A 26,243-nucleotide genomic window follows, 5' to 3' on the forward strand; every position below is an offset into this window, starting at 1 on the left:
TACTTCCTTCTTTACTTTCAACAATGGTAGAGTTGTGGTACTTTGAGATTGTCAAAATGTAAAGTGCAATACAAATACAATTTATTATTATTATTATTGCGTGTATCTTTGTGTAGTGTAGTTACGTTTCTGGGGAGGTGCACAAATTGCTGGTAACCCACAAGTAAACAGCAGATGGCAGCAATGTGCCAAAATTGCACTTATTTTTCTTAAGACATTTCAAGTTGTAGATAAAATAAAAAGATAGTTCATTAAACATAAACATTTTCATAATGTGCTTGTCTACATTGAAACAAAGAGAAAAATCTGGTCGTTATTTGTCGTTAACTTCAAAAAAAATTGCAGAGTCGTGTTCAATCGTCCTGCAATATGTTGAAAATGTATTATTTTGATGTTAAATATTCACATTGTTCCTGTTTTCCTGTCCTGTATTACAGCACGGTCTGTTATTTGAGCATGAAGGTTCTGTAATGAGTTTTTAAAGAATGACCAAATTAGATAAAATTTAACTCAAAGTCTGTATTTTATAAATCTGTCCATTCATTTTTGCATCAGCTGTCAAGTTCTAGTCTCCTTGTGCCTGTTTGTAGTATCTTTACAATAGTTTTGGGTTTATATTGTTGCATTTCTTTCTTTCATCATGGAGAGGGTCACCTTTACGACAACTGAGCAAACACCATCCTAATCTGAAGGCATCCCATTTTACTAAAGCATCGGCTGCACTTACAGCTTTAAGCTTTCAAAGTGAAGGGAAGGACGCCCCCCCACCCTGTGTGCAGAGAACCCTCCTCCTCCCTCGGCTTCTCAGGAACAACCAGGACTTTCTAACATCCTCCCCTTCCAGCAGGCGGTGGGTTTTCAGTCGAGGGGGGACGCTGACAGGTGGACCATCCTAGAGCCCCGTTTGATCAGGGACTTTCTGCAGCTTCCTCGGCCGTGGGAAGACCATGGCTCTCTCTAGGATGTGTCGGGAGTCGTTGTTGGTGCTTTTATTGCAAGTCGTGCTGATTTGCTCGGCTCAGGTGAGACAAGGTTTTTGCAGCTTTTTTTCTCCCTCTCTGGCCAAAAACACGCGTTACTACTGGAGCTTTTAGTTTAACTGTAGTTCTCACTGTTGGATTAACAAAATCTACGCTGTACTTTATGCTGCTTATAATACAATGCTTTTTATTTTGGATTTGTTATATATTTTTTGCATTTTCTGTGACTTTACTTGACTTTACTCTTCTTATCTTTATATTATATTGTCCTAATTAAAGCTGTGTGTGCTGCCATAGCTCTATAAGTAATTTTAATACAACTAATATTAAATGTGCATTATGTTTTACCAACTCTAGAAGACTTTAAATTCTGGTGTGATTTTAGCACGGGATAAAATACCAGTAAATCTGCATTAACGGTTAAATGTGCCAAACATATGCAGTAGTTTGAGAGTACTCTACTTTAAAACTTGAAGTATTTTCAACCAAAAATGAAAATATACATTTATTTGATTTCATGTAAAATTCATCCCTGCACACCTGGCACCAATAAGGTCCAGACAGCGGCAGTAATTTGAACATGAGCGCTTACTTAGGCGGTATATGATGAGGAACCAGGTTTGGTTTCACGACCTTTCCCCTCACATCACCCACACAATGGGACTCTGTGTAGAGCCACCACCACCACCACCAGCAGCAGCAGCAGCAGCGCTGGATGATGTTTAAAGATGGATTTCAGTTGGAGAAAAGTGAAAACTGAATTTTTTGTGTGTTTGTTTTACAGAGGGGCCTCGTCGGTCCCTCAGGGCCCTCAGGGCCCCCAGGGCCGCCCGGGATGGCTGGTGTACCCGGCGTGGACGGCATCGATGTGAGTTCTTCTCGGTTTATGAAAGCACGTTTTCAGATGTGGGTCGTACTGCGACTGCGCTCGGGTTTATTTCATGATTAATCGGCTCAGTGAACGGTGAAGGAATTCTATTTCTTTTTTTTTCCTAATGGCTTGAATGTCTTTCAGATGAATTAATCTGTTGTGGTACTGTTAATTCACATATAGATCATCTAAAGGAAGCCAGTCAGAGCATACGTAGTGCATTAAATGTCTTTTATTCTGATAACGCTGAACTATACGGGGAATGGATTAAATGCAGATTCCAGAGTAAAAACTTTAAACCAACGACAATCACTATCTGTTTGCAATACAACACATTTTTTTACAATCCAATTGCCTTTGTTGCAATTCAATATTTTTTGTATATAAGCCAATACTTGTACATTGTTTATTCTATTCTATTTTTCCTTTTATCTTATTATTTATCTTTTACACAGTCCCTTCTTTATTCTTGTTACTTTTGTGCCTCTCTGTATACTGTGCAAACTGCAATTTCTTCATTGTGGGACGAATAAAGCTTTTTCTATTCGATTCTAAATATTAGGGAATAACAGGACATTTACTCTCAGGATGTAACGTCTTAAACATCTTAAACTGCCGGGGATATCTGTTTGTAGGTGCAAAAAAATAAGTTCAGCTTCCCTATTTGATCCCAAAATCTGCATCGTGCTTTCGTGTTTGTTGAATGAAGCTAAGCAACATCTATAACTTTTGGTCGTTCATGTGTCTTCAGGGCGACAGAGGAGTAGACTCCAAGGTGACCGGTGGACCGGTGAGTCAACTTCTTCTTCATTCTACATGCCGAGGCTTTGAATTATTTGACAAATAAACGAATGCTAGCTTTGGGATTCATTAAATAAAACCAGTAATGTTCAGTCTTTTTCCTGATTCCAGGGCCCCGATGGAGAAAACGGCAGAGACGGGGTTCCTGGAGCTCCAGGGCTTCCAGGGGCCGATGTAAGTCTATAACTCCGATGTCTAGTAGACACATTTTACTGCTTGTGCTGCAGGATGGACTCTATTCCAAAAAAAGTGTTTAAAGAAATAACAAAAGACTCTGTTGAGATCTGAATCCACCAGCCGCCTTGATCTGGTAGACGGTTGTTAAACTCCCCAGTAAGAGGATGTATTGGATCTCTGTAAGATCTGAGCTGCATGACTTGAGATATTCAGATCTGCTGCTGTGTGAAAAGTTTGTCTTGGCCTCCGGTGAGAAAAAAAAAAGAAAAAAAATGTTGAGGTGAGGAAAAAAAAAGAAAAAAGAAACAGCCCTTGGATAAATCAATCTGGCTATTTAGGGGAGCGTCTCGAATAGCTTCCTGACAGGAACAGGGGTCTTTTTGTGAACGGACGGAGGGAGCGTGAGGGGGATCGGCTGCCCAGGGGCGGCAGACAGGAGGCCAGAGTGTGAATGGCCACAGTGATGAGAACACATTCAGAGTTTCTGGAGAGAGAATCGTTTGAAACCATTTGAACAAAAACCAAACACATTAATTTTTATACCTACACCGATCAGCCACAACATTAAGACAGGAGACGTGAAGAACATTGACCATTTTGTGACAATTCAGTGTTCTGCTGGAAAACTTTTGGACCTGGAATTAATTTATGTGGATGTTACTTAGACATGTAGCACCCACCTGACCAGACCAGACACCCCCCCACCCCATAGGGATGACACTCCTCGATGGCAGCAAAAACACTTTAGGAACAACTAAAAGCATGAAAAAGCAGCACGAGGTGTTGATCTGGTCTCCAAATTTACTAGATCACAAACTGATCAAGTGTCTGTGGGAAGATCCACAGAAGACCCTCCCCTCAAAGATCCCCCACTAACAACAGGACACCCTGAGAAGGTCCACGTCCATTCTCTGATGAGTCACAACTGATTTGGAGGCACAAGGAAGACCTACGCAATATTAGGAGGGTGGTCATAATGTTATGGCTGATCGGTGTATTGTACAATAGATGCTATCTAACTAGAATCGTTTTGCTCTTTTTCATTAAGATATTTTATAACAGAGGTATGAGAGGTTGTTATTAATGAGGAGGAGGAATGTGAGGGGAGGAGCTACAGAAGAGCCCCGCCCTCCAGGAGAAAAAAAAAGCCTCCATCAGATTATTTCTTTTGAGACAAAATTTGCAGAGAAAGTGAAAGAAGAATCAATCCAAACATGGCGTTGTATGTATTTCTATTTTAACATTAAACAACAACCAACAATATTGAAATATTAAGATATTTGTAGCGCTGTTATCACCGTAGATGGATCCTGCTGCACTACAGGAGTGGATATTACAAAAAATAAAAATAAACTTATGTTCAGAGTCATTGTTATTCATGGTGTTTTTAACATTTCCTTATTAAAACGATGTTGCCGCATGACACGTTGTATTATATTTCCAATATTTAACTTTATACCACTGAGGATATGAACTCTTTAAAAGGGACAAACAGAAGAAAAACTGGTTTCTTTCATTAAGTCAAGATCGTGTTGCAATTAAACTGAAACTGTAAAAACCTAAACTGTTGGATAAAGACTAAGATGTGGCCAGTTCCTGCTTACAGTGAATGCAACGATCAGAAAGAAACAGAACTTGCACAAAAGAAAGCTCAGGATTCACATTGTTTTATTCTGTCTTATACATACATATATATATATATATATATATATTTATTTTTCTTTTTTGCCTGATTTTTGATGGATTTGTGTCGTTTCTACAGGGACCCGTCGGACCTCCAGGTATTTCAGGACCAGTGGGATCAAAAGGGTCAAAAGTGAGTTCTTCATGAGTTCATGTTCACACTCAGATCCTCTAAAACGTCCTACACGAAACAAACGCATCATCTCTCTGATTTTAGGAGACGAGATGTTAGCGCTTTTAGCTGCTGTGAATGTGTGAATGCCTTCAGCTTCACTTGGGTCAGATTATGCTCTTGTTTGGTTTCAGGGGGATCCTGGACCTCGTGGTCCGGCTGGAGAGCCTGTAAGTTCACATATGAACCTCCCACATCAGAATACATGTTTGACCACTTCCTGTTTATGTTATTCTGACCATGTTCATCTCTGATTTCTCTCACAGGGTGTAGGAGTTGATGGGCTTGACGTGAGTGTCATATTTTACCAGTAATACTGTGGTTTCTGGTTCACTTTAATTTGACAATAGCAGACCAGACCAGAACAGAGAAATAGTGGAGCCTGAATAAACATATGCACATGAAATGAGTGGTCTCAGGAAAACCAATATAGAGGGTGTCAGTGACGTCACTGCCGCCTGAGGCCACGCCCCCTGAGTGGTAGAAACATGGTGAATGTATCAGTAAATACAGAGAGACCTGGAAAAATGTGGATTATCAGATCAAATTGAGGACAACTGGACTCCGTACGAACTAGTGTGGATTTGGTAAAGTTGACTAGCCTCAGTTTCAGTTAGTTTAAGTTAGTTTTAGGTCATTTCAGTTAATGATAAAGTGTAGCTAAATAAAAGATGCTAACGCTAAGAGCTTTACTGAGACGTACCATTTTCTTACCAGGTTTCTGTGGCTGGATTCTAGTTGTTTTTTCCGTAATGCAACGATCCATTTACTTCTCTTTTCTTTGGCAGATATCTGTAAAATTATATCTCTGATTGCTTTTCAAATCCTTTGGTTCAGTCAATCACGCAACAGTTCTAAATCTTTTATTTATTTATTTTTTATTAATTTTACAGTTTCGATGCTATAAAATCGTATGATTTAAACTAATGCTGCTAATCTCAATGTTCAACTGACGTTTAGGAAGCGTTTATGTCAAGAATTTTGAGTTGTCTAAAGCTTAACATCCACTAACTCCTTACCTTTAACCTTTTGAGACCCAAGCATTTGTTTGGAAGAAATTTTAATTTCTTTAAAATAAGATTAAGACACATACTTAAGGTATTTGGAATTAGTAGGACCTAAGGAGTATGAAAAATAAGCATCATCTTTGAACTGGAAGTAGTTTTAGGAAGAAATTATATGGACACTGTGATTATTTCACTGTATATTACGATTTAAGTCCTCAATGTGTAACTGAAATATAAAACTGTTTTTAATTTAATGCAAAAGCAGAACTGGAAACGTCCGCGAACGTGTACTTGTGAATTAGTTAAAGCTTCATGTCATATCAAACTAGAAAAGTTAATAAGCATAAACAAACAAGTGTATTGACCCTTTGCTTCCAGTACATGACAGACAAAAGTGTCTCATTATGAGGACAACAGGTCTAAATGAAGCAGAATAACCTTCAACAAACCTAAAACCTAATGTCCACATATGAGGACGAGGGTCTCAGGAGGTTTAGTCCCACTAGTTTCCACTGCAAGTGAAATTTCCTCTTGTAGCAGTGTCTGCTTCTAAAAAACACTGATCTTACTTTTTCTAATTTATTTATATATTTATTTTTGATTGAACGGTAGATCGAATTTAAGATGACTTTGTAGTGGAGATCCATTTTGAGCCACTCAAAGCTTCATTAAAGATCGGAAGAAAGATGGAAGTGCAGTAAATATTGATATTCACAGGCCTCTGTGCAGATTAAACAGGAGTATTTGTGTAAAAACCTACTGTACAAGTGCCTTTATAACCAACCTGATTCAGAGGGAGCTTCAGTCTTCAAAGCAGCGGCGTGGTGCTCGAGTCCAGGCTGGTCCTGTACGTTGGAACTTCCCATCTTTCTTGACTGATAGATCCACAAAATCCCCCCAAAAAACATAAAAAATGTTTTTAAAGAAACATACTGTACATGATAGACATAGCTGAACGGCATCGCTTCTAAATCACTGCAGCAAAGTGAGACTCTGCTGGTCTCCACTCTCTCCACAAGGGGAATTGCTCGGTAACAGCAGCTTAGTTGCTAATAAAATAAATAAACACTCTTAAAAAACACAAGTAGTAAGAAAGATAAAATCACTAAATGCAGTTCTAAATGTACAGAGTTCATACGTTTTTTTTTAATGCTTTCAGTGGATCATTTTACACCATATGTGATGTGACTTGTTTAACAGGGTATTCCTGGTACAGACGGGCTTCCAGGTGAACTGGGGAAAGCTGGACCTCCTGTGAGTATCACTCACAGCTCAGACCCACTTCACGTTTGTCACGTTGACATTCAAGCGGTTTCTAACGTAACTTTTGTGAATTAAATCTATTTCTATTCCACGTGTCACAGGGAGCGAGAGGCAGAAGAGGACAAGTTGGTCTTCCTGGTCCCGTTGGCCCTCGGGTAAATATTTCTGTTGATAAATGTGATCAGAGAGAAGTTCTTTACATTCAAGAGGAACGGGTAGAAAAATGTTAACTGAAAAGTGTTCGGTGTCAGGCTGTAAAGCCTCTAGAAAATGCTGTCACCACAAATAAACGACTCAGAGGACGGGATTATTTTGTATGAGTCAATAAAATCTGTGTTTACATTTCAACTTAAGCTCATACACTGTCATTCTCTAGGGACCTCCAGCTGTTTATCAAGGCGAGGACCCGGTAAGTAGCTACGATAAATTACACCCACTCACATATTAATAAACTCAAGAAAGCAAGAAAAAATTACTTCATTACATCTGAGTCGCATAAAGGGAGGTAATTAGGAAAACTTCCGAAAGATAGAAAAAAAATATAAATATACTATTACTATGCACCAATCAGCCATAACATTATGACCAATGACGGGAGAATAGAATAACAGGCCTACACAATATTCGGAATGTGGTCATAATTATATGCCTGATTGCTGTACATGGCTAGCTTCAAAAAAAATTAGCAGCAGTTTTAATTGAAATGTTCTGTAAAGATGAAGCACGTCTTTAAAGTTCAATCTAGTCTAGTCATCGTTCCTAAATGGTGCGCTTGATTTCCCAAGACTTTCCAGTCTGGTAACCTACATGTGGTGGTGGGAAGTAGCAGAGTCTCAGAAATTAAAATAAACAGCAAGCTAAAAAAAAAAAAAAAAAAAAAACTTAGCCATGTGATTCTTGTGCATGTTTGTAGAAAATGAGTGAAGCAGAAAGACTCCTCTGTTTGTTTGAGTTTGCTCACTGGGTCGCTGTCAGTGGAGCCCCCTGGTGGCAGGGCTTTTCCATGACCTCAAATAGGCTGTTGTGTTTTGCAGTGCCCCAACGCCTGCCCCTCAGGCCTGACTGGATACTCTGGTCTCCCTGGAATGAAAGTAAGTCAACTTTTGATGCAGATCCCACGGCGATGATGACCAGGATGAAGATTCTTGACATTTAATTTTTTTGCCTCTAGGGCCACAAAGGGGCGAAGGGTGAATCGGGGGAGCCCGGACGACAAGGACACAAGGTAACCTCGTGTTAAAGAGGAACGTTTTAACAGAATTAAACCCAGACACGTAATCCTGACATGATGGGGCTACGTTCTCTTTCAGGGAGAGGAGGGTGAACAAGGACTTCCTGGTGATGTTGGAGCTCAAGGACTACCAGTAAAATATTTTAATATGCTCTTTACCGACTGTTATAGTGAAATACTCAATTCACACAGAATCCACACAGACAACTAACGTTCCTCTGCTCCTCCGCTGAGTAAATTTAGGGCTCAGGTGGACCAAGAGGCCTCCCAGGAATCATGGGCTCCAAAGGTGACAGGGTAAGAGGTTGCACACTACGCAAGAAAGATAAAACATGATATGAAACCCACTGTCCTCCCAAAAAAACAACAACAAAAAAAGATTAGCATGACCCAAGTTACCTTTGAGTCACTCCCTGTAGTCATATGAGATAACAGCAATAGTTACAGCAAACAACATGTGATAGCCCCTCTAGTGGTTGTAGGTATTATGACAGGGAGGAGGTTGGGGTGAATGGATGGGTCAGCAGAATGTAGATCTGATCAGTCACATCTATTTTATTGTGTTAATATTGTCTATTTGTCTTAACTAAGTTGTTCTGAATGTGTAAGCTTAATTAAACCTTTACTATAGGACTGTTATATTATCACAATGTATATGGTGATGCTGCTGTCTTCTTACAGTGCAATGAAAACTGACACATAACAATTTTAATTAAAATTAAATTATCAAATATTTATTGGAGCAAGAGGCAGAACAAAAACAAAAACATGATAATTATATAACTTTTAGTCAGAAATGACAGAAACCTGAAACACAGACAGAACACTACGCAATAAGTGTGACCGTATTCTAGTAACAACAACAACAACAAAAATATCTGGGAACCTATGATCCTAAATGTTACTCGTTTTTTTCACAATCTTGGAAGTAACACTCACAGTGTTTTGTCCATTTGACTCTTTTTAAAATGTTAAACAGAATAATATCTTAATGAGAGTTGAATGGACTTAACACTGAGTCTTGATTAGGAAGATACTCCCAGAATAATCTTGATTATTAACTCATCCTAACAGTGTTCCTCACTAACACATTGTGGTAAAACATGTACAGTAAAATTACTTCTTAGAAATTTGTGTTATTTTTTTTTACTCAACCAACAACAATTAAAAATGTCTAAATGATAATTTACTAGAAAAACAACGGAATAAAAGCATCAAATCTCTGAGGTTTGTTTACTTAAACAACTGTTTCTTGTGTTTATGATGCATTTTCACATATAGTATAATAGTTAATGTAAAATTATTTAATTCCTCATTGATTCCTTTTGTTAAAAAAAAACTCTTAGTTATCCATAACAGACTCATTAAATATGAGTTTAAATGACTGCACCTTGTGTGCACTGGAATAGTAACCACATATACCGTTAATTAAAATAAAAATTCAATATATTAATTAATAATAATAATAAAAATATAATAATAATAAACATACTCTGTTATTCTTCCAAAAAATGATATTATATTATTTCACCTTTTTTTAAAAAATATTGTGTTGTTCTTCCAAACAGGGACCTCGTGGAAAGCCTGGTGATTTGGGTCCACGTGGAATCCAGGGAGCCCCAGTGAGTGGAAACTTAATCACAACCAGCGTTGTTTATAATATGGACAAAACGCTGATGAAAACTGACATTTTTATGTATTTAATTATTTATTTTAGGGTGATCCAGGACAAAGAGGAGCCATAGGTGAGATCGGGCCAGCGGGAGTAGCGGTAAGAAGACAAACCACTGGAAATGAGACGTTGTGTTTGTTTAACCTGCCATCTGGGCCTTAACTGTGTAGCATCACAAATCACACACCAGCATATGGCAAACAAGCCATAAAATACAGACATTAGATCTTTAAAACAAGCTGATAAACACTGACAGATTGTTCAGAAGGCTGAATATTGTAGATTAAGGTGAGTAGAAAACATTTTTCTAGAGATGACTTGTCTTATAATGTGTTGTTTGTTTCCTCAATGCCACAAGATAAAAAGAATTAAAACTGTAAAAGTAAAACTGATTGGAGCAGGAAGCTCAAAAATCCAGTCCTTAATTCTGTTTCATGGACGTCTCCAGTATTTTACCATCACTTATTATATTAAATCTTGTTTAAATATAACACATACAGACTTTGTTTTGAAAATCACCTCTCGTTGTGTAATCTTGAACTTATTTTGCCATTATTTTATTTATTTTATTATATTTATTTATCTTGTTTGTTATTCTACAGGGCGACAGAGGACCTCCAGGAATCAGAGGAGTACCGGGACCCAAAGGAGAGCCTGTGAGCAGCACTTCTCATCTCATTATTTATGCTTTCACAACACTTTGTCCCTCTCAATTCATCCATCATCCATCATCTGCCTGCAGATATCATACTAGCGTTTTTTCCCTTTCCAACTTGTTCCTTTGTTTCATTCTTGTCTATCCTCTTCTACCATCACAGAGCAGAATCGATCACATGACCGCTGCTCATATTTTACCATTTCACTAACAGAGACCACGACTTAACTGATGCAGATAAGCTTATTGGTAAACATGGGTGGAGGGATGAGAAGGGTCAAGGGGATGGGATGAAAAGGGTTCGAAAGGTATGCGATGAAAAGGAATAGAAGGGATGGGATGAAAAGGGATAAAAAAAAGAGTCAAGGGGATGGGATGAGAAGGATTCGAGGATGTGGGATGCAAAGGAGTCGAAAGGGTGTGGGATGAAAATGGGACGGGGGTTAGGATAAACATAGGTCAAGGGGATGGGATGAAAAGGGGTTGAAAGGTATGCAATGAAAAGGAGCAGAAGGGGATGAAAAGGGATTAAAAAAAGGGTCAAGGGGATGAGAAGGGTTTGAGGACGTGGGATGCAAAGGAGTCGAAAGGTATGGGATGAAAAGGAGTAGAAGGGATTGGATGGGACAGGGTGTTAGGATAAACATAGGTCAAGGGGATGGGATGAAAAGGGGTTGAAGGGGGTGTATGAAAGTGGGACGAGGGGTTAGGACAAAAATGGGTCAAGAGGACAGGATGAAAAGTTGTCAAAAGGTATGGGATGAAAAGGGACTAAAGATATAAGATTTAAAAGGGGTGAATTGTGTAGACAGATGATGGTAGAGGAACCCAGGGATTGAGACTCGGGGTGAGGTCACTCCTCAGCATCCTTGTCCCCTGGTTCCTTTAATGAAACGTGGAAGAGAAAGACAAAAAAGAGAGGGAGAGGGGTAGGACACATCTTTATATATCTCTTTATATTGTTATTAGTTTGTCCCATATGGGGCACAGACTTTACAGCGTGGCTTATACATAGTCTTTATTATCAGAGACTACACTCTGTGTCACTTTGTTTTAAATGTGCTCTCTGTAAAAAATGGAAGAAATGTTTAAACAACCTACTGATACATGAACTGCAAGTTACCTGATCTGTGAACAGCCTTCTACAACAATGGACTCTGAACTGTGGCTGCACATGTTTACTTTTGCTTCCTTTTTTTTTTTTTAATTTTATCCACAGGAGAACGCTTTGGATTTGTACTTTGCTCTAAGAGAAAAAAATATGAACACTAAAGTATAAAAAAAGGAAATAAATGTGCATGTTGTGAGCTTTGTAATAAGCATCTTATGGTCAACAGGGACTTCCTGGTCCAGATGCTCGCGAGGGAATCCCTGGGCTGCCAGGGTCCAAGGTGACTAATGCATCTTTTTATTCGTATTTCACAACAGTATCTAAAAAATATACAAAAAAAAAAAAATTGTTATTTAATCCTGAATGTGTCTGCAAACTGATCCCTCTGTCTGAATGTATTGTTGTTTCTGTTACTTTTAGGGTCTTCCTGGAAAAAGTGGGGCTCCAGGTGATGCTGGCCTACAGGGGCTTCCTGTAAGTCCCGACCTCTGACCCCCCCCACCCCCCTCCCCCCCAGGCTCACCATTAACAATTAAACATTTCCACAAACATTTCTTCACTCACATGTTCCTGTTTGGTGCTTTTTTCATCTTCTTGTAGGGTTTGCCGGGAGCTTATGGACAGAAAGGACACAGTGGCGAGAAGGTATGGTCGTAGCTCGAGCTATAATTCCTCCACCATACAGATGACGCTGTCTACAGAAAGTCACGTTTAGACTGTAGCTTCTTAGTCACATAAATCAATTCTGTCCCCAGGGTATCACAGGAGTTCCAGGAGTCGTAGGGCTGATGGGGTCTTCAGGGAAACAAGTAAGTTTGAAGCAGAAGTGAAACCAAAGTCTTCCACTTTGACCACAATATAAAAGGAAAATGTCACATGGAGCTCGAACTATTTTCTGATCCGACCTGTGATTTGCTTCCAGGGCGAACGTGGCGATCAGGGAGAGGTGGGACCTGTCGGACCCAGAGGAGGACCAGTGAGTCTCTAAAGTCCTCATTGCTTTTCACATAAGATCTAAGAAACTATTTAACCTCTTTGACACATAAACACAGTTCCAGCTATGACAGTCTAAAAAAGTTAACTGCTACATAAAAATGCTAACTATTGCTAGTCTTTCAGTTTGTAAGAGACACAAATTGGCCCATATGTGAACACATTATCTACACAAATATCTAAGCTGTAGCTGTTGTGAGATATGAACAGATGACCATAGCTCAGAAATATAGATCATACAGCTTCAGTATTTATATATATATGAATCAGTACAAACGTGTGAAAATATGTCAAAATACTCAGTTTGCAGTGCACGCTATTAGACTTAGACTTAGAATGATATTATGATGATTTAATCGAGATTAATCGTATTTCTTAGTGTGGAAGTTAAAGGGTTAAGACCTAAACATCCTCCTGCACATAAAAAAAAAAGATTCTACATTACTATTAAACATTTCTGCACCATATTTACAGTCAGTGCAATATTTACTTGATGCACATTATGGCTGTCACGGTATTGATGATAATCGTGGTGTTAAAAAATTAAATTTCAATATCGTGTTAAAAATGCAGAGATAGTACTGTTGTGTTAATGAACCACTTGAACACAGTGTGTTTTACATCTGTTTTCTTCATTCTACTGTTATTTTGGGTGTAATTCACGACATAAACAAAGATAAAGATCCTTTTCCATTTATTATTTATATGTTTGTTGATATCATGACATTTTTTGTCCACGATAATCGTGAAGTGAAAATCTGATATCGTGACAGCTCTAATGCACATACCCTCAAACCACAACGCCACCTCGGGTTCTCTGTCTTTCTTTCGCTTCTGTTTTCGTTTGTACTTAAGTTCTTTCTGTTTTAGGGTGAACGAGGTGAGAGAGGACCCGACGGGCCCCTAGGATTACCAGGAGCCAGGGTAAGACCCAAGAGAAAGTCTGTTTTATGAAAAAAGGAGGTAAACTCATGACCAACTACAAGTAGAGTAGGAGGAGGAAATCACCTGAGGCGACACTGAACCACATCCACAATGTGGTGAAGTGAAAATATAAGATCTGAGTAAAACAGTCTTAAACTTAAACTAACAATATTATGTTGTGTGGTGAATAAACAGTGTTTAAGGTTTGACTTCATCGAAAAATATAGCATAAATTAATATAACCTGACACTAAACGTGAACCACAACACCAGGTTTCTGTGTCTGGATTCCAGTTGTTTCTTCATAATGCAGTGATCCATTTACTTCTCTTTTTCTAAAAATCTAATATAATATATCTCTAATATATCTCTGACTGCTTTTCGAGTCTGTTGGTTCAGTCAATCACACAACAGCTTTTTTAAATTAATTCTACAACTTAGATGTTATTAAAGTCTATGATTCAAGCTAATGCTGCTAATCTCTATGTTCAACTGTCACTTTTTACCGCTCAGTGGCCGTAACCATGGAGACATCACTTACTGTGACATCACATACACAGCCTATACATACTCAATATATTGTACAAACATCTTCCGAGGATCATGGATCAAATGTCTCCCTATGAATATATTGTCATCAAATGGTAAAAAGTATTGAGGTCACAAATGATTTTTTAAGGAATGAAGTCGTTGCATGGTGTAAGTGATCACAAGACACGGCTTTGTAGATAACGTAGAGATATAACACTGATTACTGACCTATAGATGTTAAACAGGGAAACCCAGTGATATTAATGGGCGACAGTTGTGCAAAAAATGTGCAAAACTGTTTTAACAGGTAGAAATCTCCAGCAGATTCAGAGTCAAACTGGGCATCTATTACCATGAAGTGCTGGAGTGAGAAGAGAGAGAAAAGATGAGCACTGAGATACTACAATAAACACTCAGCAGGTTGATGGGACTGAGCCTGGACTAAGTTACAGGGTGAAAAGAGGACAAACGGGAGGAAAAAAATACAGAAAAATAGGTTTGAAAACAAAAGGAAAGTTAAAAATATATATCCAATAAAGCACAAAATGCATGGAGAGGGAAAGAGAAAAGTCCTCAGTGGCCTCAGATCACTACTGCAGCCTAGGCCCTTTATGAAACATTTTACAAATAGTGTTTCTAAAGTTCCTCATTAATGTGTAGGGGCTGCAGACTCAAGGTGTGAATGATGGAGTGGCAGGTAAGTTGTGTCTCAGAGAAGTTTTTGGCTAAAAAACGACTCAAGATTTAAGCGCATTTTCACACGAGTCCTAAAAGTCCCCAGTCAGAATCCAATCAAACAACAATTAAACTGAACTACTATACTTGTGCATTTTTTGTTTGTTCAAAAAATGAATCATTTGTACGTATCCCTTCAGAAAAATTAGCCAGTATTACCCATCAGTGAGGTGAACCCTTGTTTTGCCGGTAACTGCTGTGACCTACTAAATGTTTCCGGTAACTGCTGATCTGTTTGGAGGAATTTTCTGAGATGTTGGTGGGTTTCCTCACATGAACTGATGCTTCTGGTCCTTCCACAACATTTCTATTGGATTAAGTTCAGGACTTTGGCTTGTTCCTAAGCATTCATCTGGTTCTTCCTGGTCTTCCTCCATGACCCAGTTTCTCTTCACATTGTATTGTATTGTATGATATCAATTAATTGTGACATTACATTTGTTTGATTGGTTTCCATTTGTCTACTTTCAAAACTTGTTGGTATTTTGAGTATTTCCTTATGCGTACTCTGTAGATTTTGGGGACAGATTGGGACACAGGCAGAAAATATTGCTGTTTATCTCTGGAAAAACATAATTTCAAACGCTATCTCTGGCCTATACTTCCATCAGTGAAGCTCAAGGGCTGCAGAATTAGCGATAATAAAAACTTTTCTTATCATCTATCCTGAACCTATTATTCAACAAGAGCATAATTCACCGAGATAAACCTCATATCTTGCTCAGACATCCATCGCAGGGAATCGGAGTCATTTTGTGCTTTCATTAGAGAGAGTTGAAGGTCTTGTGTGAACTTTGTACCTACAGTTAAATCTCTAATCCAATGGCGAGCGGGTATGAAAGGCCTCTTGTTACAGGGTGTTTTTTCTGCAGCTCAGGGGGGATTCAGGGCAAGAGAAAAAAAAAAAAAAGAACCTGAGAAGCCCTGAAAGAAATCTCTGTTCTACAGGAATGCCCATGTACCCGCATACACCCTGACACATCTGAGGGAGGGCTGTGGGATGTCAAGCTGGAAATGTTTTTATTTTTTCCTGTAGATGTATAACGTTAAAGGTGGGGGCGGTGGCTTTCCCTTCACACAGTCGACTCTGTGTTGCAATTCTGAATGTGCACGTATTCGATGTGTCTAACAGTTTATATTATCTGTGTGTGTGTTTTTTTTGTTTTTTTTTTCTCTAGGGAAGCAAAGGGAATCCGGGCCTTCCAGGACTTCCCGGCCCCGCAGGTTATCGTGGCCAGAAGGGAGACAGGGTAGGAAACACAAACACATCACCGAATTAAAAACAATCAGATCAGGTGAAACCACCTGAATGCGACAGTCAGTAATCACGTGTGTTCTGTCACAGGTCATTAAAAAATGTTCCATTGCTTAAACTCCCATATTGATGGATGAATATTATAATTGTTGATGTAAACAGTATGTCATCAGGCTCGCAGAGAGAAGGTTAAATCAGCCAATCAGCTGCACGGATGTGCAATCAACAGGGCTGTTTCAAGACATTCTGGGGGCTCTAGACAAGAGGCACCTTGGGGGCCCCCATTAGTGTCGTCGTTTCAGCGTCTAAGGGGATATTACCGACCAAATATCAGCAGTCCACAGGAGGCCCCCTCTAGCCACTAGCAAGCAGCCACTAGAAGGGGGGCCATTAGTGTTTATAGGGGTTTGTTGATATGGACCAATATCAGCTGTCTCTGGGGGCCCCCATCCAGCTCAGGGTCCTAGGCAGTTGCCTAGTTTGGTTGTCTACTTGCGGCAGCCCTGTCAATGGATACACAGTGTACCTTACTGCACACAATACACTGTGTAAACCAGACTCGTCAACTAGTGCTGTTACTGGAGGCTTTCAGTGTAACTGGCACAAAGCGGCCGGACTGAATCGAGGGGCAAATGTGTCACGTGAGTCTAAAACGTCCTGAGAAAAACCTGATGCAGGAACTTGCTCTTTAATCAGATTAACACAAGGGCGAGGTGTCTCTGGTAGCCGTGAACCCAGACAGAATCATCACCTGATCAGGCTTAACGAGGCTTTATGGTGAATTTTCAGCGCATTATATAGCAGTCTGTTAGTCTGGGTCACTCTCACTGCGCTCAGAGAGTCATTTTCAGATTGATTTGGTGAGAAAATAGAGAGAGAGGGAAAAAAAAGGAAAAATGTGATTGTGAAGTCTGCATTTAAAAGTTAGTGTTGCGTTCAACGGCTTGTGTTGCCTCCAAGTGACTAGAAAATAAGTTATTTAAATCCAAATGGGGGCTATTTAAAATTTTTATTATTTATTTATTTATTTATTTATATATAAGGAGCTGTGCCCTAGATCACTGCTAATCTTCCTCCGGTCCACATTAAATTGCAATGTAATGACAACCCCCTTAAACCAATGAAAGTCCAACAGTTTATTGTTAGTTCTCCACAACCTCCCCTTGGTCCACTTTTCTATCGACCCTATAGCAGAACTCGCTGGTTTAGACTTGGGGGATAGTTCCCCCAGGACCAAGGATTGCATTCAATGCATTAAAGTTCACACAGTGCAGATTAAGCTGATCAACAGCAGGAGACTTTCTCTATATTCTGTAAAGTACCAGAGATAGCAGCTGAGTAGCCAACTATGATAACTATGATTACTGGCTCACACTATTACGGTGCATTCACAGCGGAGGCGACTTCCCCTCTTTGTTGCTCCTCTGACACAGTGACGTGAAACCAATCACCAACACTTGAGTGTCAGTGGCAACGCTGTCTGAGTTGCAGCTTTTATCGCTTGTAGTATGAGCTAGAGGTTGTCGAGTTCAGATTTTTCAGCTGTTATGTGATGAAAGTCAAGTCGACACAGACTAGTATCTGATGACATCACTAATAAAAGGCTGTAGAAAGTATCTGAATACATATGCTGAGAACACTCATACTGTGAGCTGCAGATATGTATAGTCTGTATAAAAACAGGCTGCGCCTCAGCGCCATCGGTAGCATTTAATAGAATCCACAGAGTGTTGTTAGCTGGGATAGAGTAGCTGTAGCTTCTCTGAAGTTTTCTCTGTGTACTAAACATGTGACGTGGTTGTTAATTGACGGCTGTCCAGAGGATTTGGACCGTCCCTCGCCTGTCTTTCTGGGCGGCGTCCATGTTGTTATTGTCACTGATCAGTGACTAGTCGACATGATGCTTAAGGCGTCCCAACACAGCAGTCGACCGTTAGTCTACATTCCCCAACCTGCTACCTGATAACGAGGCTTTCATTTATGACAACCTTTGCAAAATTACGTTTTGCGCCGTGCATCCTTTAAAGTCTTCCTCACAAGGAGATTTCTGTGGAGGTTGGTCTGGACTCCAAACTGTTTTGGGAGGATTTTGTGCAGGAATGGACAGAAGAGTAACACTATTCTTGCAACAAAATGGCTCTGACTGGTTGTAGGACTATCCGGTTGCATGCTGGGGTGTTTGTTATTTCCATGATCAGTGTTGGCACAGTTACCTTGAACTTTACCAATTACTTGATTTTAAAAGTAACTAAGTTAGGTCAAAAATTACTTTATTAGCTACGTTCAATAGGTGGCCCCCTTCTGACCCTTTGGCCTCCAAGCTGCACCTCTAACCACTACTACCGTGGTAATACTTCCATCATCTCTCTCCTCCCTCCATTGTTGTTTATGTTTGTGTCTCTGTGTGGTATTACACGTGGGTTGTCCTCATGCTGAAAACGTCACTCCCCGAGACGCAAGAATAAAACAAAAATATATATATAAAAAAAAAGAGTATAGGGAAAAGAGTAACGCACAGTAACTTGGACAAGTAACTTTAATCTGATTACTGGTTTGGAAATAGTAAAGTAAGTAAGTAAACTTTGTTTCTATAGCACCTTTCACAGGTTAATAAACCACAAAGTGCTTCACAATAAAATAGTAAAAAGACAGAATGTTGCACAAAAGTAAAAACAAAGTACGTTCAATGCAGTTAGGAGAAAAAAACATAAAAAAGAATGAAACCCGATTAAAAACAGTCATAAAATTAGAATTTACCGAAGGCCTGTTTCAGTAAAATAGTTTTAATAATAATAATAATAATAATAATAATTTAATTTGCCAGGCTGTTACTGTGGTGGAAAACAGCCTCATTAACACATAGGAAGACTTGAAAAGAAGTTTACCTGCAGGTGTTTGTCATACTGAGAGCATGCAGGGTTTGTGTAATTACTCCCACTGTGTGACAGCAGGTTTAAGAAACTAATTACACAGACTTTAACTCAAAATATTAACCTTTATAATACAGTGTGGACTCAGTTAGACTGAGATAAAAAAAAAAATAAAATCAGATCTATAAAGCTGGAACTAGGGCTGGGCGTATCGATCCAAATATTGATAGTATTGATACCAAGTCCTGTATCCGTATTGGATTGATACTAGCGTGACTAGATCGATATTTTTGTTCCAGTTTCTCTTCTATACGTCCAGTAAATTACTCCTCACAGAGTTGATGAAGCATCAGAAGCTTCTCCATCTCCACCTGTAGTAAAAGTTGTTTCTAAAACAATGTGAATTATTTAAATTTTACGCTGTTAAATTGTTTCATATTGTCATTATTTAAGAAAATAAAAAAACGGTTTATTTGCCCAAAATATTTCTCCTGTATTTTACCAGAATCATAATCAACTAGTTAAAAGGGAAAATTAGGCAGTTATTTAATGATCATGACATTTCAAGAAAAAGTATCAGTATCAGTATCGGTATGTATTTACTTGGATCGATACCAAAATTCCAAGTATCGCCCTGCCCTAGTGGAAACACCCTCAACAAATGCAGTTATTACTGCAGGTATCGATGCTGGAAATTTTAGTATTGTCTGTGAAACACTTTCACCTTGTGAGAATAATTGTGTTATTTATTTATTTTTTATCTCTTAGGGTGCAGTTGGTCTCAACGGTCCAAAGGGAGAACAGGTATTTCTCAGCCAGCTGTTATATTAAGGTTTACACAGATTAGATGGTGTTGAGCTGAATCGGATCACGTGCCAAGAATCTGTCCTTCGTCTTTATTTCAGGGACCGTCCGGAGCTGAAGGAACACCAGGAGACAGAGGAGACATTGTGAGTTATTCATGCAGACACCACTTACTGTCTAAATTTAGAAAGTGATTCAAGCTTTCCACATTAGTTAAAAGCTTTGCTGACAAACCAATGTGACCTATCAAAGTATTAACTCCCTATAAATAACCTGGTATGAGGATGTTTGGATGTTCTGTTTGATCAATCGTGTAAATAATTACAAATCTTTTCCATTTCAGGGTGATGAAGGAGAACCCGGAGAGAAAGGATCGGTACGTTCACCTAAACGTTCTTTGACTTTGACGATGTCCACGTTCCACTTCTCACGACAGGTCGATGATATTCGGGTTTGGTTCCACCTGTCTCGCTGTGTTGTTTGCAGTCAGGTCCACCAGGAGAGACAGGAAGCAAAGGACCTGAGGGAGGCAGGGGACAGCAGGGCAAAGAGGGCAAAGATGGCCAACCAGGACCACGAGGCATGCAGGGTGACATGGGGGTCCCAGGTCTGCCTGGACCACAGGGACCAGCGGTGAGAAGTGTTTTTGGTCTATATTACAACCCACATGACTGAGAACATTCTCAGATGCGTTGCGTGATTGGTGATTGAAAAGGAGGTTTAATATGTGAAATGAAATACATGTATGTGTGAGTTTCTTTTTGTTGCACGATGTTCAACAAAAATCATCTGAGGCTCATCACTGTGAACCGTCTTTGTTTGTGCAGGGAAAATCACCAAGTGATACACACATTAAACAGGTCTGCATGAGGGTAATGCAAGGTAAGTGTTGGTCATTTTCATCCTCCTTAAGATATTAATAATATAAGATGAGATGAGATAAGGTTTTTATTTGTCACATGCACAGTTATACATCCAGTCCTAGGTCTTCAGGCCCCTAGGGGGCCGCTGGGGTACTGCAGTGGGATCGCAAAGTCTTTGGTTGATTAGACATTTTTCATATATGTATTTTTTTAAATTTCCCCCCAAATTTTAAATTTGTTTAAATGCCGTTAACATATTACTAACATATATATCCATTAGTAAAGGTATAAATCGAGGTTATCTTTAAGTCAACACTTATTCATTCATTCAGCGATACAGGAGCGACACACTAGCCTGAGACCTGTCAATCTAAGCCTCCTGTACACAGTAAGCCCCACCCCTATCGCTGCTGAGCCAATCAAAAGGCCGAATTTTACACCTTGACTCTGTCAGGTTCCCCGCAATTGGACGAGAGCCTATTCAGTCCCCAGGGAAAATCCCGATGCACTACAATGTTAGCAGAAAAGAAGATAACAGTGCAGCTAGCTCCCATCAGCCAACTACTGAGGCCCCTATAGATCAGCGATTCACTGTCCCAATACATTTAAATATGTTTAAAGGTAAAGGTATGCATGTTTATGGCAGTTGCACAGCCACCCCTGTTGCACATGTTTGAAATTTGAACCTGTGTAATATTTAAAAAGTTTAACATTGGATGCAAAATGTTAATAATAATGTATAAAAGGTAAAAAATGTAGATGTATAATTGAGAAAAATAAAATGTAAACTGTAGACCTGTAGAAGTGTAAATTTAAAGGCGGATAACTTGTTTATACATGCTGATTATTTACAGCATTAAGTGCAGGTTAAGACTTTGAGTTTGTGAACGTCCCCTGAAGGCCACTCATACAGGTCACTCTGACACCGTTTAACGACCAAAAACACAAATGTAAACCACATCCTCCCGTGTCACAGAGCAGCTGGCCCAGCTAGCAGCCAGCCTGAGCCGGCCTGAGTCGGGCATCTCTGGACTCCCCGGTCCCCCCGGCCCGCCTGGACCTCCAGGTCCCACCGGAGAGAACGGTTTCCCTGGCCACACCGGATCTCGAGGTCTGCCTGGTCTGAAGGGTCCACCTGGGCTCATGGGTCTCAAGGGGCCCAAAGGTGAGGATTCAAGTTGTCAGTTCTGTGACCACAGGCACATATACTCTATGAATAGTAGGTAGAGTAGTAGAATACGAAACAAAGCTCTGAGGTTACTGAGATCTTTATAGTCTGATAGGGCTGATGAATAATGATGAATAACGATCACCATGGTCTTTAGAGTCACAAAGTATAAACTACGAGGGGTTGAGGTGAAATGGGCACCCAACACCGGAAACTAGTTCATGATCAATATAAAATCTAGTAAAAATGCTGATATTTACCATTGAGTGAACTAGTTTCGTTGTGTTGACTGAGCCAGCCACAACATTATGACCACTGACGGGAGAAGTAATTAGCATTTAAACCATCTTGTGACAATTCAGTGTTCTGCTGGGAACATTCATTCATGTGGATGTTACTTGGACATGTAGCACCCACCCAGACCAGACCAGACACCCCCACCCTGTAGCAATGATGCTCCTTGATGGCAGCAGCCATCCCCAGCAGGATATAGCAATATTTTTTGGTAATTGTTGGAGCAGATACTGGCATATCGGCTATAGGGTACAACATATCATGTTGTTATAATGTTGCATCATAAATGAACAACATTTTTCAAATTTGCAATCCAAGACAAAAGAGGTGAGTTTTGTTTGTTTTTTTTTGATACGGAAGTTCTGGTTTGGAGGAGACAGACTCTGAAGAATCAGAAGAGACTTTATTGCTGTTTTATTATCTTGAAAACAACCAACGTTTCTATTTAGATTCAGGGTTTTCTCACCAAAACCTCTTTTACACAGACTCGAGGTCTGACAAACATGTGCCATGTACTGTATGTCCAACACATTTAAAGATTCAGATGCAGGATAAGGTTTCTAGAAAACAGTCTTTCATAATAAGGTTCAGGTACAAAAAACAACTCAAAAAGCAGCCTCAGAAACCTCTTCCAGAAGAAAAACAAAACTAAACTAACTGGCTCTGCAAGAAGAGGAAAAATACTCAAAGGACCGAAGTCAAAAACAAAGGAAAAATATACGAGAGAGCTTACAAACAAAAGAGCTCTCTTAGAAAATAACAGGGCGCAATCCAAATAGCGATCTTAAACAAGGCTGGGGTGAGCACGCAAAGACAGAGACAAACACTCTGGGAGAAGACAAAGCGATACGCAGACTATTTGAACACATGGAGGTAATGGGGAACAGGTGGAAGTAATCGAGAATCAGGGAAGACAATCAGACCGGTGACACACGAGGAAGGGCGAGTGACCTGAAACGAGAGGAGAGTTACTTTTCAAAATAAAACAGGAAGTGATGGGACAAAACATGGAGAGAGGACAAAAACCCAACATGACCTCACCGCGGTGAGACAATGGGGTGTGAAGTCTGAGCTTGAACTAAATGCTGAATGTATATCTAGATACGGCGACTTTAACCACATGTTTCCTCTTCACAGGCGACCATGGAGACAGAGGGGACAGAGGACTCACAACCAGAGGTCCCAAAGGGGAACCAGGAGTTCCTGGTCTACCAGGTAAACGTCCTGAACTTCTGACTATTTATTTTTTGCATGGGTTAGTCCAAAAACTTTATTCAGTAAAGGAGTTATTAAGGCCCAGTTCGTAAATTAAACCATGTCTAAATAATGAAAGAATAAAAAATCTATCTATCTATCTATCTATCTATCTATCTATCTATCTATCTATCTATCTATCTATCTATCTATATGATATCTGATATCGTAACAGTAAGTCAAAAAATGCTATTATTGCAACTGCTATTAAGCTAAAGATATATTTTATATTATAATTAATTACCTTTTATTATATTTTATTAACTTGCACTGAAATTTTGCACATTGCACATGTACCAGTTCTCTACACCAACGTGATTTGTGTATATGGTTGTTGGTTTGTTGACCCCGTGTGCATGAACTTGAGTTATGCTGTAAGTTAATTATATTGAAACAAAAAAACAAAACAGAACATTTAGATAAGCTCTATTTTCTTTCGGTTCTCTTCTATTTGCAGGAAACCCCGGTCGATCGGCTTACGGCAAAGACGGCCGCGACGGAGAGAGGGGACCCCGCGGCACTTCCGGTATCCCCGGTATTCCCGGGCCCCCAGGCACTCCTGGTCTGAACGGGTACTGTGAGTCGTCGCAGTGTGTCCTGCCCATGGTGGCCTCACCGGTTTCAGCGAAGGACTCTGGGATGAAGGGCCCTTCTGAGATGTGAGGAGGGTCCTGAGCTGAGCAGGAGGAAAACTGATAAGACTGGAATCCCAAGATTGAAGATTTGGGTTTTTGTCATTTGGTTTGTATGTTTCTTTAGTTTTTTTTTTATTCCGTCAACTCATTTGCTTGGAACTACATTACTTTTTTTTTTTTTTAACCTTCGACCCCATGATGGTGGTTAGAAACTGAAATTAAAGGCGGACACTGAACAACACTCATGAGCTTTTGAAACTCCTTTTACCTAAAAAGTTTCAATTTACCTCAACGTTTGCCATCTCTGTACTGTAATTAAGAAGCAATTAAGACCTTCCAGCCCCGTACGTGTCCAAACAGCAAGGCCAGTTTGTCTGTATGTTTATGTAAATGTGTCAATATGCAAATTATACTGCTGGATAACGTACTTTTGTTTGTGAGTATCTGTTGTTTTTCCCACTTAAAAAAAAAATACCCTCCTGTGCTTTTTTCCCCACCCCTCCTCTAAATGTAGGATATGTTTCATCGTCGTTTCTGTTGTTATTGTGACTGGAGGGTGGCAATGTGTGAAAACCTCTCTGGCAGTTTTATATGACTTCTTATTTATTATACCAAGGTTGGACGCGACATCTTCAAGTTGTACAAAAGAGGAAATAAACACATTTTGATAACCTCTGGCATGTTTTCTATGGACGAGGTCAGTCAGAGACAAACTTTTAGATCATGGCTGCTTCTAAATTTGAATCGTCCCCTGGTTCATTTTAAATATTGCATTCATATCGCATTTGAAAAGTTTCCAGGGTAGAAAATATTTATAAAAGACATCTGTCAAGTTTTACAGCCAAAGACTTTAGTTAAATAACTTCTGACCCGTCTCCCTGAAACTACTCTGATTAATTGAGGAGGCTCCGCCCATATAAGTGTACCTCCTGAAGGAGGGAGGGGCTTAACAATTAGAGTACACGCCTCCTAGTGCAGGATGAGTCACCAATAGTTTTCAAGGAAATAAATTCCAAAATACAATACTAGTTCAAAGGTTAGGGTCAAATAAACATCAAATTCAATTTAATGAGGACATTTAATGCTTAAGATTCGATGTGAAGTCAATTTTATTTACTATTTTTTTTATTTATTATTTTATACAATTATTTTACAATTATACTGACAGATACACTTAGACTATAAAAAGAGAAGCGGATGTGTCTACGTCAAAGTTTCTACAACAGAGGACACTGTTTTTTTTTATTATTGAGATGTTTTCATATTAGACGAGCTGCATTCATGTTTTCACATATCTCCTGTTTTCACAAAGGAGCTTTTATCTAACGATCACATTTGATTTTAACCAAAGAGACACACACAGTATATACCTGGTATATACCATTTGATCACAACTAGACATGAACAACATGGACAACGTGGCCTCCTAGAACACAGGTGAGGTCCCAGTGGGTCGATGCATCAAGCTAGAAACGATTCAAGTCTGTGGAAATACTTCACTAAACATGAAGCCCATACTACTGTAACATGTCAGTCCTGAAAAACGATAATCCTTTGGAAAGATTAACGCTAGCAGAGGAACGGTTTAAATCCTCAGCAACAACTTCATCAAACGTCCTGCGGTAACAAAGAAATGGAGCCTGCGCATCAGCTATTTGATAAAGTTATTAGACTTTTAGCTTCAGAGCTAAATACCTGTTACACTATCCCATCTAGCTAGTAAATGCTACGGATGGTGCTGAGGTGCAGAGCCTCAAAAATGAAGCCCGAAGTGGACGGAGCCCGCGGTCGCCATGTTGGATGAGCCGTACTCCGCCCCATGCTCCACCCACAGTTGGATACGCGGGGCTCGTGTAGGGGCGGAGCTAAAGCAGCTCGGCCGTTAAGACCCGCCCACTCAACTCTCCGCTACCTGTTAGCTCAGGCTACCACCTGTCACTCAAAGCGGAAACGACCTTAATTTTGCAGAATTTTTGAACCTCAATAAAAAATTAATAAATTAGTTAGAAACTCCCCCAACAGTTGTCATGAATAGAAAAGTAAACTATTCTATTGTTTTTTTTTTTGTAAACTATTTTTGTACCAGGCTGTAAACATGTTTAATAATGCTGTAAAGTTGGTCTTTTTAACATGGGGGTCTATGAGGATTTGCTCCATTTTGGAGCCTCAAGTGGCCACTCGATGAACTGCAACTTTTTGCACAATTTTGTTTGTGTGAATCCACAGAATTAAAGTATGACTGACTTCCAAACCACGATGTAGATCAGACAAATCAGACCAAATTCGTACTTCTTA

The 26,243-nt window shown here is 39.6% G+C and overlaps 1 protein-coding gene across 1 annotated transcript; it reads left to right on the forward strand.

Moving 5' to 3' along the window:
• The first annotated feature begins 820 nt into the window (after positions 1-820).
• On the forward strand, positions 821-24,621 carry col9a1a (collagen, type IX, alpha 1a). Its single transcript, XM_047577865.1, has 32 exons — positions 821-1,022; positions 1,765-1,848; positions 2,603-2,641; positions 2,764-2,826; positions 4,592-4,645; positions 4,819-4,854; positions 4,951-4,974; positions 6,892-6,945; positions 7,056-7,109; positions 7,331-7,363; positions 7,989-8,045; positions 8,126-8,179; positions 8,265-8,318; positions 8,429-8,482; positions 9,754-9,807; positions 9,903-9,956; positions 10,460-10,513; positions 11,850-11,903; positions 12,044-12,097; positions 12,224-12,268; positions 12,379-12,432; positions 12,546-12,599; positions 13,487-13,540; positions 15,984-16,055; positions 19,699-19,734; positions 19,836-19,880; positions 20,078-20,110; positions 20,221-20,367; positions 20,562-20,616; positions 21,574-21,762; positions 23,197-23,274; positions 23,771-24,621. Exons 1-32 carry the CDS (start codon positions 948-950, stop codon positions 23,974-23,976), a joined length of 2,073 nt encoding a protein of 690 aa, XP_047433821.1. The 5' UTR covers positions 821-947; the 3' UTR covers positions 23,977-24,621.
• The last annotated feature ends 1,622 nt before the right edge of the window (positions 24,622-26,243 follow it).

Source organism: Mugil cephalus, chromosome 2 (assembly GCF_022458985.1).
Source record: "Mugil cephalus isolate CIBA_MC_2020 chromosome 2, CIBA_Mcephalus_1.1, whole genome shotgun sequence".
NCBI classification, from domain to species: domain Eukaryota; kingdom Metazoa; phylum Chordata; class Actinopteri; order Mugiliformes; family Mugilidae; genus Mugil; species Mugil cephalus.

Excerpts from the sequence above, each read along its gene's own strand:
- col9a1a (XM_047577865.1), top strand. The coding sequence starts at position 948 with ATGGCTCTCTCTAGGATGTGTCGGGAGTCGTTGTTGGTGCTTTTATTG. Across the intron at positions 8,319-8,428 it reads TTGGAGCTCAAGGACTACCA|GGCTCAGGTGGACCAAGAGG; the intron begins GTAAAATATTTT and ends GAGTAAATTTAG. Across the intron at positions 12,433-12,545 it reads TGGGGTCTTCAGGGAAACAA|GGCGAACGTGGCGATCAGGG; the intron begins GTAAGTTTGAAG and ends ATTTGCTTCCAG.